At 47.7% G+C, this 12,350-nt stretch overlaps 2 protein-coding genes and 3 non-coding genes across 5 annotated transcripts; all 5 read left to right on the plus strand.

Moving 5' to 3' along the window:
* Positions 1 to 149: 149 nt before the first annotated feature.
* On the plus strand, positions 150 to 8,880 carry P175DRAFT_0428917 (uncharacterized protein; the record flags this gene model as incomplete). Its single annotated transcript, XM_040893332.1, has 9 exons — positions 150 to 333; positions 437 to 4,990; positions 5,049 to 5,336; positions 5,901 to 6,007; positions 6,031 to 6,708; positions 6,771 to 7,851; positions 7,901 to 8,323; positions 8,383 to 8,743; positions 8,820 to 8,880. 9 exons carry the CDS (start codon positions 150 to 152, stop codon positions 8,878 to 8,880), a joined length of 7,737 nt encoding a protein of 2,578 aa, XP_040756943.1.
* Positions 8,881 to 9,399: 519 nt separating this feature from the next.
* P175DRAFT_0t10 lies at positions 9,400 to 9,483 on the plus strand. Its single transcript has one exon. It is a non-coding gene; the product is annotated as a tRNA-Gln (tRNA).
* A 318-nt stretch (positions 9,484 to 9,801) lies between these two features.
* Positions 9,802 to 9,885, plus strand: P175DRAFT_0t11. The gene has a single exon. It is a non-coding gene; the product is annotated as a tRNA-Gln (tRNA).
* Positions 9,886 to 10,806: 921 nt separating this feature from the next.
* On the plus strand, positions 10,807 to 12,133 carry P175DRAFT_0529110 (uncharacterized protein; the record flags this gene model as incomplete). Its single annotated transcript, XM_040899662.1, has 2 exons — positions 10,807 to 11,075; positions 11,965 to 12,133. The coding sequence occupies 2 exons, from the start codon at positions 10,807 to 10,809 to the stop codon at positions 12,131 to 12,133; spliced, it is 438 nt and encodes a 145-aa protein (XP_040756944.1).
* P175DRAFT_0t12 lies at positions 11,747 to 11,830 on the plus strand. The gene has a single exon. It is a non-coding gene; the product is annotated as a tRNA-Gln (tRNA).
* Positions 12,134 to 12,350: the final 217 nt, after the last annotated feature.

Here is a 12,350-nt window from a genome sequence, read left to right on the forward strand (position 1 = left end):
GTAAACTGAAAATTGCCTGCCCGCCGCCTTTAGACCGCCGGAACTTTTGTCGCGTTCTCCGACCTTTTTTTGGTGCTGGAGAAACAGCTGTTTCTTGACCTCTCGTCCCCTCCACAGCGCTTCTCCCAATCCACAACCCAGTTCTGAGTATGGAAAGCTCAGAAACTCTGGTGGGCCTTCGTGGCTTATACCAGGATCTTTCTGCCATTTCCGACTCATCCTTTGTCAACATTGAGCGCCTCCGCATCGAGCTTGAAACTCATATTCAAGATTTCAGGGACCTGCTCGACAAGCCCACAAAAAACAACGCGAGTCGGCAGGCCGTTTTGTCAGGTATGGGATCTTAGCCCATGGTGGAATTTTTTTTATTTTTTTTTATTTCTAAGGCCGAGCAAGACGGTTGCAGAGCACTACGCTGACTTCTTCACCAATCCAGGCAAAATCACGATCGAGGATGTGGAATACTCAATCAACCAAGAATTTCAACAGGGAGCACTTCAGCTTGCTGATGCTCTTGACATTGATGAATTACAAGCAGCGGTGTTGTTCCTCAGCGCCCAAGATGATGCTCAGGTGCTCGACCGTCCTCCTCTAATTGCTGCGATCATGCGATTCCACGAACGTCGTCACTTCTTGCTAGAATCATTGCGCCTTATCTTCCAGGAGTCTTTCGAAGTGGAGCGAGAAACAACACAAGTCCTCATGCAAGAGATGCTGGCTCATGTGGTGGAAATCAAGGAAGGTCAGCTACGGAACGCGTCGCTGTTTACGCGAAAATGCATGAAGTCAATGGAGAATATCGAGAAATGGCTTGCCCTCCTTGGAGAACAGGTCCAAAAGGTCTCGATTGTTGGCCAATCAGAGGATCAGGATATTATGGAGGCCATTGAGTACCAGCATAGCAGTTTACTGCAACAGCACGAATCACTCGGCGCCGTTCTCTGTTACCTATTCAAAGGGCCATATACAAGTCCTGAGGACCTTCGCATATTTTTGACCCAACTCAAAAAGCTCGAGCGGTTTGATGGACTCCTAATCCATTATGTTCCCGCGATTATATCTGCCTTTGTTCAACATGGATCTCCTGAGCGTTCCGGGTCCTACACAGAGGCCCGGAGTCTAAATACGGCCATTGTCTCTTCGAAAGATGGACAGAATTGGGCTCTCCCTCCCTTCCACTCAGCGGTGATTGCACTCTGGCTCGCGGTATACAGTGCGTGGGATTTCGATGGCCCAGCATCGCTTCCTCACGGAATCGACCTCGAAAAGGAAATCGAGGAACGCACAAAAACGTTCATGACCGCCTTAGACGACGGAGGTCTAGATCTCATACTTGCCATCTGTTCAGGGGTGAGCAGTGAAGAATGGAGTGATCCGGCTCGCAGCGAACTAGTCACACTGCTCTTGAAGGAAAGCGCATCCGCAACGATCGAAAGGGATTCGTGCTCTGGATATTTGAAAGCTCTGTTGATGGAATATTTTGAGGCTTTCGCAGAATCTTGTATCGCAAATATGCCCGATGCCGTTCGAAAGCTAAAAGCCGAAGAAGATCTACAACGGCTGGAACAGATCACGGCTCTTCGGGACGGATTGAGCTCTAGCCTCCACCGGGGAGTGGTTGAGGCCCGAACACATCTCGAATCTTTCCTCATGGTCATGGCATTCGCATTCGAGGGTCGACCAGATGCGGCCCAGGAATTCTGGGCTGATCCTGATGGAAATCTTTACGGATTTCTCCAGTGGGCCTCGAAACGACAGACTGTTCCCAGGGTCAGCGCATTCTGCGAATTACTGTGCTCTATCTCTGGAGGAGAAGACAATGCTGCTGCCGCACATAGATTCCTTTCGGAGGAAGACAAGTTTATGTCCTCGAAATTTAAACGTTCCACCACTATGAACTGGTCGCAAATGTTCGCCGAGCTTCAGATATATGCTACAAGAGTTACCGAAAAGGCTCCGGCATCCCAAGGGGTCCTGCGCGCGCGGAAGTCTGAACCAGCGGACATGAGTGAACCCGAGAGTCCTGTCATGCTTTCGTGCTACCTCAGACTCCTAGGGCATTTGTCCAGACAGGGCGCCACTGTCCGGGAGTGGATGCTCCACCATCCATCATTCAACATTGTTAGCACCCTGCTGACCCTTTGTAGTGGCCCAATACCCACTCACTTAAGAGCCACTGTTTTCCAAGCGCTTGCGGCCTTGATGACTGATAGGACTTCGATTAACGGCAATGAGATGTGGCTCACGGTTGATCAGTGGATTTCGGGTGGCGCGATGAGCGCTTCCGGCCTCAATAAAGTGCCTATCGCCTCGAATCCTCTTGTATGGCACGAGCAGCAAGCTTTCCAGAAAATTGGCGAAAGCTTCGACCAAGCAAATGCTTTTGTGGTGCTAATACACTCTCTTGTTTCTCCGGCCATCGATTCAGCCGATTATCACCTCTCTTTACCATTCCCCGAAGCCCTAGGTTCGTCCTATCGCATGCCAGGTATCGAACCTTACATAGACTTCATCTTGGGTCAGGCATTGTCGAGAAGAGTTCCTGATCTCAATGAACGCCAAACAAGATTACTTACCTATAATTGCTTGGACTTTATCGTGACATGTCTGACATCCTTTAACGAAACCCTCGTTACCGTTCTGAGTCGGCCTTCCGTTTCACCAGACTCGGCCCTTAAGAATTCATCACTAGTCTCTTACGTCCGGCTTCATCCATTCACACGGGTAGCTGAGTGGTTATTCAACGAAGATGTGGTAAAAGTGATATTTGCAACAGCCCAGCAAGATGTAGCTGAAATCGCGAAGGCTGCGTCGGACTCAATCCTGGTTCTGTCCTTAGTCAAGAGCATTCAAATCATGGATATGATATTGGATCTCCAGTCCACCTATTTTAATATTGTTCGCCCGTTCATCAAGTCACAAGCAGGTGGAAGCCGAATCAACGTTGCAAACTCGTCGCTATCAGCCTTCGAGGACTGCATCTTGAACAACTTGAACATTATCTCCTCCTTGTGTCTCTACTGCAGTACTGGACACCAACAGCTTACGGTCACATCGATGGCACTTCTGGAGAAGCTGTCCAGCTCCGGAAGACTGAACAAGCTCTCGTCCCCCGAATTATCCAGGTGGCGGTCATCGAACAAGATTGTTGAAGTGCTGAGCACAGAAGTGGATGTGGACAGTGTGTCTCGTCCACTTGTATCACAAATGCAACCCGAGCTCCGAGAGCTTGAGTTTGGTGCCCAATCCTCAGGGTACATTATACGCGAAAGCCTGTTGGCACTCCTCAATAGTTGTCTCGGTATGATCACCGATCGGCCAACCGTAGCCCATCTCCTCCTTGGTTTCAGCAGTGTGGGCAATACCCTAGATGTTCCCCCCGACGGCTTATTTTCCAATCGAATGTCTCTGCTGCATGCCATAATAGGATTCTTGCACAGCTACCCTGATGAGCTTGCTGGAAATATTTTGCCTTGGACGGTCCGCCTGAAGCGTACGGCGCTCGAAGTGTTGAAGCACCTCTGGTCCTCTAAACTTTCTTCCTACTTCACATTAGCGGAGATGCGCGCTAGTGGATTTCTCCTCAGTATGTTTTCCAGCCAGCCTCTAATAGGACCAAACACCATATGGGATGGACTTCCGGTCTCCGCAGAAGAATTCTGGGTATGCGAATCGACGACAGCCCTAGCGGAATTCCTCTTATACAGATGCTACCTATTTGACTACGTAGCGACAGAGATCCGCTCAGCCGCAAAGATTGGTTCGCCAACTCTCCAAGCAGATATTCTTTCGATTTTATTTGGAAGTTCTATCTCAGAGACAGGAGCAGGGGTTCCGAATCCGACCATTTTTGACCTGTTCGATTTTGCCGATCTTGATCTTCAGCGCCACTTCCAGCCTCCCCAGCTGGGGTTCCTCGACGGTATTGCTATCGATACCTGCGCGAAACCTCAATCGGATGACTCACTTGTCTTATATGATGTGGCCGAGGTAGAAGAGCTCATACGAGTCATGAGAGAGGAGCAGGTGACCCAAGGCCATCTGCGACCGCAAGATGAGGAACAGTTTGCAGTGGAAGCAGAAAGCCTAATGCTGTTCATCCAATCGACAAACCAGTCTAGACAGATTAGATTTAATCGTCACTTAGCTCTCCGTGCCTGGACTGAGCTTATAACGACGATACTTACTTGTTCTGACATTGATGGGGGCCGAAAATCCACATTCATACTGCATTCCATACAGTTGATTATCCCTAAACTCGAGGTCGCTATCGAGGAGAACCTCCCGGAAGGAATCGAGTTGGCACGGCTAGCTGAAACTCTCGTTGGTAAGCTGGAGCCAACGGCAACAAAAACCACTTCATCACGACGAAATGGAGATATTGTCGATGAAAAGCTCCATCAGCTGTTCCAAATTTGTGTTCGAGGCATTGTGCTGGCAACTGGGAATTTCCACATGAAGGAGACCTTCTACAACATCTGCTCACACTACATTTCGCGTATTGTGTCTCCAGGAACTGGACATGAGAACATGAGACATCACAGCCAGCAAGTTGTCAAGGCCTCGGGTCGTGCCTTGATTGAGACGATTTGCGACGATGCTTACAGTGGTCAGGAAACATGCCGAGTCTCGGCTTTATTATTTCTCAATTTCCTGGCCGCATTAGATCGGCATGCAGACTCTGTGTTGGCAGAGTCAATATCTCAATCCAATTACCTCAGTTTATTTTTGGACAGCATCAGAGCGCTACCACTCGAGCTAAAGAACGCACAAGCGAATGGTAAGCATCTCCAGAACTCTTCCCTGCACACCGCTGCTGAACATATGACCCCAGATACTCCTTTACTATTATCATATTACGAGTCATTATTATCATTACTTCAAGAACTTTGCCAGACAAAAACGGGTGCAATTCATGTTCTCAAGACTGGCCTGTTCCAGGCGGTACGAGATTCACATCTATTCGCTGCGGACCCAGACCTTGGTATTGGTAAGCCGGCCATCCGATATGCATTAGTGATGCATTCATATTTATCTAATCGCCCTAGATATTGATAACCCCGATGCTCTCCGAAAGTACTACGATCTCCTTGACTCGGTCCTGCGGGTCATTGTCACGGCAGTATTCTCCCGCGGGCTTCACAACGAGCAGATGATGGAGCAAACACGAGCTTTCCTCGCGGAGAATCGACAAAGCATGGTGGGCATCTTCAAGCGATTTGCTAAAATCGGAGGCGCGGGTTCTGCAAATCATCATAGCGCTCTTACCAATCTTGCGAAGTCGTACACAGCGCTCATTGCTGCTACAGAATTTTTAGAGGTAAGCTCCCCTCGTCGTCTAGCAATTAATGTAACCCATTCACTAATCCACGTTCCTTTCAGGCCGAGGAGAAGGAAGTGGAGGAGCATATGGGGCCGACATTATTTTCGTAAGCTTAGTTTTCCATGAGATGAGAGTCACGATACGATGCATTAGTTGAGGAGGCATAATGGTGTATTTATGGAATGAGCATATGGGAATCATCTTCTTAGCCTCAACCACTTTCCCCCAAAAAAAAACATGAAAAATATATAACTTCATTAAACTTGCATACTCAATCCAGAAGGCATATTAATATTTAAACAGTGATGGAAAGGTGGAGGAGGGAGTATATATGTATGTAGGTACAGTATGTCTGTATGAAATGGAACCGCGAACGTATTATCTTATCTCCGACTCAAGCGTCCCAAACCCAACTTCTCCCTCCTCAACTGTCCCTCATCTGCTCACCCACCCTGTTTCCTCCGATCGTCAACTCATCAAACGTCTGACTGCAGAATTTCGGGGATTTCAAATTCCAAAAAGAAAAAAAAAAAAAAAAAAAAAAAACAGCGTCTGCCATGTTCCATCGGATCCAGAGTTTCTTTGGGTCTTTCCAGCGCTGAATGTCCTCCCTCGTCATTTTACTTTGGAATAGAACCGGGTAGATGCAGCAGATCTCGAGAGGCGCCACCGAGCAGAGGAGCGGTAAGCGCAAATCGTCTGGCAAGAGGAAGCTCCCAGGTCAGGAGGAGGCACTGCAGCAGTCGCATCATCAGTCACCGACCATCTCGGAGCTCCTCGCCAGAAACCAAGCTGCACACGACGATCAGCAGCATTCCTCTCCATCGAGCAAACGTGCCCGATTATCTTCATCGGAACCAGATCTCCCACCCTTACCTGTCCCTCCAAATCAACACAAATCCGGTAGGATGTACAGCTTTCCGAGTACGGACCCCAAGTCAAGCGGGTTAGGTGCTCCGGGTGCAAGCGGTCCCGCTCTATCAACCCCTTCCCTCCAATCTCGCCCCTTCAATACGTCATCGCACCAAAGCAATTTCACACCCCATACCGGCGCAAAGAGGCTTGTTGTGAAAAATCTCCGAACTGGCTCGCGTCTGAATCAGGATTCATACTTTGATAAGGTGTGGGGTCAGTTGGACGCAGCGCTGTCGGCGATATTCAGCGGCGGAAAGCCCGAAGTATCGATTGAAGAGCTTTACAAAGGCGCAGAAAATGTGTGTCGTCAGGGCCGAGCTGCGATTTTGTCCAAGCGTCTGCAAGGCCAATGTCGAGAGCATGTTGCGGGGGAAATGCATGATGCGTTAGTAGAAAAGGCAGAGGCTGGAACCAACATCGACGCATTGCGGTCTGTGGTCGAGGCATGGAATACTTGGCAATCAAAACTGGTATTATATGGAATCTTGCTTGTTTGGTATATGGCATGGCGGTTTACTGACAGCCTTCGCAGGTTACTGTTCGTTGGATCTTCTACTACCTTGACCAATCCTTTCTCCTCCACTCCAAGGAATTCTCGGTTATCCGCGAAATGGGGCTGGTGCAGTTCCGCCAACACATATATTCCGACCCTATCTTGAGACCGAAGATCTTGAAGGGCGCGTGCGATCTCGTTGCAGCGGACCGCAGTGAGGATCATAGTATGGTTGCTGATTCAGCTCTCCTTCGAAATGCGATTGATCTTTTCCACGGACTTGATGTCTACACTTCTGGGTTTGAGCCTGCTCTCATTTCGGAATCCAATACTTTCTTTACAATGTGGGCCCAACAAGAATCATCAGGATATCTAGCCTCTTATGTTGAAAAGAGCCATAGCCTCATCCGGCGTGAAGTGAACCGGTGCGAGTTATTTTCCTTCAACCGAAGCACGAAGCAGAAACTGTCCGGGCTGCTCGATCAGACCTTAGTAACAGAGCAAGAAAGTGTGTTATTGAATCAAAATGATGTGCTTGGGTTGCTACGGGTAACAAATAAGCTCGCTTTAGAACAGCTTTATACACTCCTTGGGCGAAAGGAGCTCGGACCTAAGTTGAAGAGTGCTTTCAGCGCATATATTGTCGAGGAGGGAAGCGGTATTGTTTTCGACGAAGAAAAGGGAGCGGAAATGGTCGCTCGTCTCCTGCAATTCAAGAAGCAGCTCGATGATACCTGGCATAATTCATTCCATCGAAATGAGGAGCTCGGGCACACCCTCCGCGAAGCCTTTGAGACATTTATGAATAAGGGAAAGAAATCCGAGGCTACTGGGGGAACTGACAACCCGAAGACTGGAGAGATGATTGCCAAGTATGTCGATCGGCTTCTTCGCGGTGGGTGGAAGCTGGCTCCAGTACGGGGAACGGAAGATGTGCCACTCACAGACGAAGATGCCGAAATAAACCGACAACTAGATCAAGTGCTAGACCTGTTCCGTTTCGTCCATGGCAAGGCTGTTTTTGAGGCCTTCTACAAGAATGATCTTGCACGTCGACTATTAATGGGGAGAAGCGCCAGCGATGATGCCGAAAAGAGTATGCTTGCAAGACTCAAGACAGGTGTGTAACTCGACTCCCGCATAGAGATTTATCTAACAGCGCCCGTCAGAATGTGGCTCAAGTTTCACCCACAACCTCGAGTCCATGTTCAAGGACATGGAGGTCGCTCGCGACGAAATGGCTGCTTATAGCTCTATTCAGCGCGAGCGAAGAACCCCGCTCCCAGTAGATCTACATGTCAGCGTGCTCTCAGCGGCTGCTTGGCCGACATACCCCGACGTTCAAGTACTGGTACCTCCTGAAATTACATCTGCGGTGAAAGACTTCGAAAAGTTCTACGACAGCAAGTACAATGGTCGAAAGCTTGCCTGGAAGCACCAGCTGGCCCACTGCCAGCTGCGAGCACGATTCCCAAAGGGCGATAAGGAACTAGTAGTGAGCTCATTCCAGGCAATTGTCCTGCTCCTGTTCAATGAATTGCCTGATGGCGGGACTCTAAGCTACCGCGACATTCAAGAAGCAACCAAACTATGTAAGTTTCTTTGTTGTCCGTGCAGTAATTTAATTTTCTAGCTCTAATTTTGTATATAGCGGACCCAGAGCTCAAACGGACGTTGCAGTCTCTCGCATGCGCTAAATACCGCGTTCTCACCAAGAAACCAAAGGGTCGCGACGTAAATGACACGGACGAGTTTTCCTATGACCCAACCTTCTCAGACCCAAAGATGCGGATCAAGATCAACCAAATCCAACTTAAAGAGACAAAGGAGGAGAACAAGACTACGCATGAACGTGTGGCTGCCGATCGTCACTATGAGACCCAGGCTGCCATCGTGCGGATTATGAAGAGTCGCAAGATGATAACCCACGCCGAGCTGGTGGCCGAGGTGATCAAGGCAACTAGAAGCCGTGGCGTACTTGACCCTGTAGACATCAAGAAAAACATTGAGAAGTAGGTCTATGCATATATCTCCCCTCCCTCTTCCAGATTTTTATATGCATAAGTCAGACGCTAACTTGGGATTTAGATTGATCGAGAAAGACTATATGGAACGCGAGGAGGGGAACCGATACCAATATGTAGCTTAAGGTCTAATCTCAGTTGGACATGCCTTCTTTATACAGTGCCACATATCAGAGAGTATAATACCACCATACATTATTAACTCTTATAATCAACTGCCATTCCATACAATTACATTACCCATCCACTCCTCCGTTCACAGGGTTTAGCGGAGGGTTGGCAGAATCGCTAGCATGATACATCCAAAGACGGTAGAGAGGATCTCGATCTCCGAGCCTCCTTCACCCAGATCCTAGCCGATACGAGGTATTCTATCTTGTCCGCTTCAATCACCGTGACGGTAGACTAGACTCGACCACATAACTAGCAGTAATAGCTGGCTAGTCACGGGATGAAACACTACAATCTACAAGAGCCAGGGCTGAGAAACGAAAGAGAGGCCAGGTTCGGTACCAGTAGATCACAGATATACATAATAGCAAGATAGAAAGATCAGTGGGTTTGTGGTGTATATATATTGGAGTTAGGAACAGGGTGTTCCTGGCTTATCTAGCTATATCTCAAGGCCTCCCACATCAACCAAAGGTCGTATGGTCTAATGGTTATGACATCAGACTCTGAGATTCAGTGTCTATCTGGTAATCCCGGTTCGATCCCGGGTACGACCTGTTCTTTTTTTTGTTTGCAGTTTGTAGTATAACTACAGAGCGGAGTACTAACTAGTAGTTTCTAAATTTTTTTTTTTTTGGTTTTTTTTTTTTGGCTTCCGTACGGAGTAAGTACTACTTGCCACTAGTGTTTCTGAGGGGGTTGTCGTGGCTTGTTGAATACGAAGTATCGTTGTTGCACAGTACAGTAGGTTAGTTAGGGCAAGACAAACAAACTAACTTCCTTCTTCCTTTTTAAACATGGGGAAGTTAGGTACGCCGGGACGCAGCTCACTGGGTTATAGAGTCAAATTTTCTTCGCCGAAAATATCTCCAGACGGTCGTATGGTCTAATGGTTATGACATCAGACTCTGAAGTTCAGTGTCTATCTGGTAATCCCGGTTCGATCCCGGGTACGACCTAATTTCATTTTTTTCTTTTCGGTGCTGGGATGATGATGGTTGGATCGTTATTATTCTTTTTTTTCTCTTCAGCTGATATTGTATTGTGGTGGGGTATAGTTCTATGGGTAGAGTATGGTATAGTGTGATCCGTGTTAGTTTTAGTATGGAAAGTTGTTGGTTGGTTGCGTGTACATCAGAATATATATCTGGGTATGTATGGCTTTGTTTACCACCCAGTGCCTGTAAGATGCCACTGTAGGTGCTGTTTGATCTCTACTCGGATAATATCCTGATTGTCCCTAGTGGACTCAGCATTCAACTTATAAAAGTTCATGTGGATTACTTTATTATGCGTGCTGCCCTCCCCAGCATGAAATCCATCGAGCTGGCCTTCCTAGATCCCAGGCTAGAGCATGATCGGTGCACCCCATCAATCATCAGGAATGGAATAGACATGACCATGGCAAATGTAAATATGCCCAAAGAAACAACACAAAGAAAGAAACTGATGGCTCCAGGCGCAGGCTAAACAGGGCGACAGAGCCGTGCACAGGTTGCTTCGAAAAGGGAGCGTGTTGATGGCACATGAATCCCACGATGGAGACCATCGACAGTTCTATATAATGCTCTAGGAGCTGGGTTAATAGGTCTCTCGGGCTAAAATAGCCCGTGTCGGATGCCGCGTCGTTTGCATAGCTCAACCTCGAGGATTGACACAGAACAGACCAGGATCGGGGTATCCCAGGCCTCGCCAACTGAAGTCCAAATCACCTAGCACGGTTCCATGGATCCCGTCCATATCAATGTTGTACTGCCACCGTGAGCTATAGAAGTCGAGAGGATAACATTTGCGATACTGACCCGCCCAGTATAGCTTCATTTGCTGGTAAACTGCTCGACAAGCTGGCCCACGGTTCCTTCTAGTAGGATCGTTCCTCCATGTGTGTGGACTCGTGGATCATTGGTGACCCTATCATCCGAGTAATCCCAAATTATCCTGTATCCCAGTATGGGATTGAGCTAGCCCTTGCACAAGGAGATCTTGAGTTCTGTCTACAAACCTATCCAATTCCAGAGCGCGAGGATTCTTTCAAAATTAACTGGCTATTAAGTCTTATTGAGACCCTTTGCAAGGTATTTGTGGATGATATTGCTCTCCGCAATATTTTAATACTGGATGAGCAGCTTAAACTTGCAGATTTTGGACAGTAGTCACGTGACTTACAGAGTACAGATAACTTGTTAAAGTGATGTGTTGATTGGTTGAATCCCTTATGCCGGGTCGCGTGACAAAGGGACTTACGGAAATAAGCGGCGAGGGGCCCAGAAAATTCCACATCAGCAGTTTCGGCATTCAGGGTAGTTGGGTGAAGTGTAGCTAACCTACAGGTTAAAAAAAAAAAAAAGAAATGAAACAAAAACATACAACAGTCAGGATTCGCATGTGGTCACCCACCATACTACTAACTAACCGGCAAGTGGCTTAAGTACGGCTGAGCGGACGGGAAGCCCTGTTTTCCACTTCCTATGGTCGTATGTGCTTGATTGCTACTTTATTTAGTACTACAGAAAGCGCCATATACGATGCGATGAATCTTCCCCACAATGGTATTCCTTCTCACAGTATAGTACACGGAGCCGGGTCTGTTAACCAAACTAGTCAAAATTGTGTCAAGTATATTCCAGTCAGTGTCAAGCCAACTTTAATTCACAACGCCCCTGAGCTGCTGTCGACAACGGAGATTGATGGAGAGTCTAATGATTCCCCGCCCACACCTGAATTGAGCTTCTTTGTTTTGTTTTCCTTTCCTTGCCAACCTCCATAAGTGCCCACGGAGGGTAATAAAGTCATTTTCTCGTATTAAGTATCATCCAATCAGGTTGTGTGGTCTAATGGTTATGACATCAGACTCTGAAATTCAGTGTCTATCTGGTAATCCCGGTTCGATCCCGGGCACGACCTCTTCTGTCTCTTTTTGGTTTTTTTTACCTTGCTTTTTTTCTGCCTGTTGTTAAAATATTTATAATTGGATTAGACATGGAATGTGGAGAAAAGTCCTCGTTAGTAGTCTAGATCTGTCCGGATGAACACCCTAGGCTGAACGAAACTATTTTTATTCAAGGATGGACTTGCTACGGTACATACTCGCCCGAGAAACAAGCTCGACTCGGCAGAGACTACCCAAATATCCCCATTAATGCAACTTTCTTCGGTCCCGGGGATCCAAAAGAGGCAATCCTGAGGGTGGGCGTCTGGCTCGCGTGAAGCCTGGGCCCTGAGCTTCTTGCACGGAATGTGGGCCAACTATGGATTCCATGCTGTGGATTGAAGGGGTCTTAATAGCGGAAATCTTCATCTGTCGTGGTCTCATGACCGTTTTCTTTCTTATATTAGTTTGAGTAACAGTTGTTCTCTGTGGACGACAAGGGTATGTATGAACTACCAGACTACCAAAGTCAGAAAGCGAGGTACGTAGTAAAAA

The sequence above is a fragment of the Aspergillus ochraceoroseus genome, assembly GCF_002846915.1.
Source record: "Aspergillus ochraceoroseus IBT 24754 chromosome Unknown P175scaffold_1, whole genome shotgun sequence".
NCBI lineage: Eukaryota > Fungi > Ascomycota > Eurotiomycetes > Eurotiales > Aspergillaceae > Aspergillus > Aspergillus ochraceoroseus.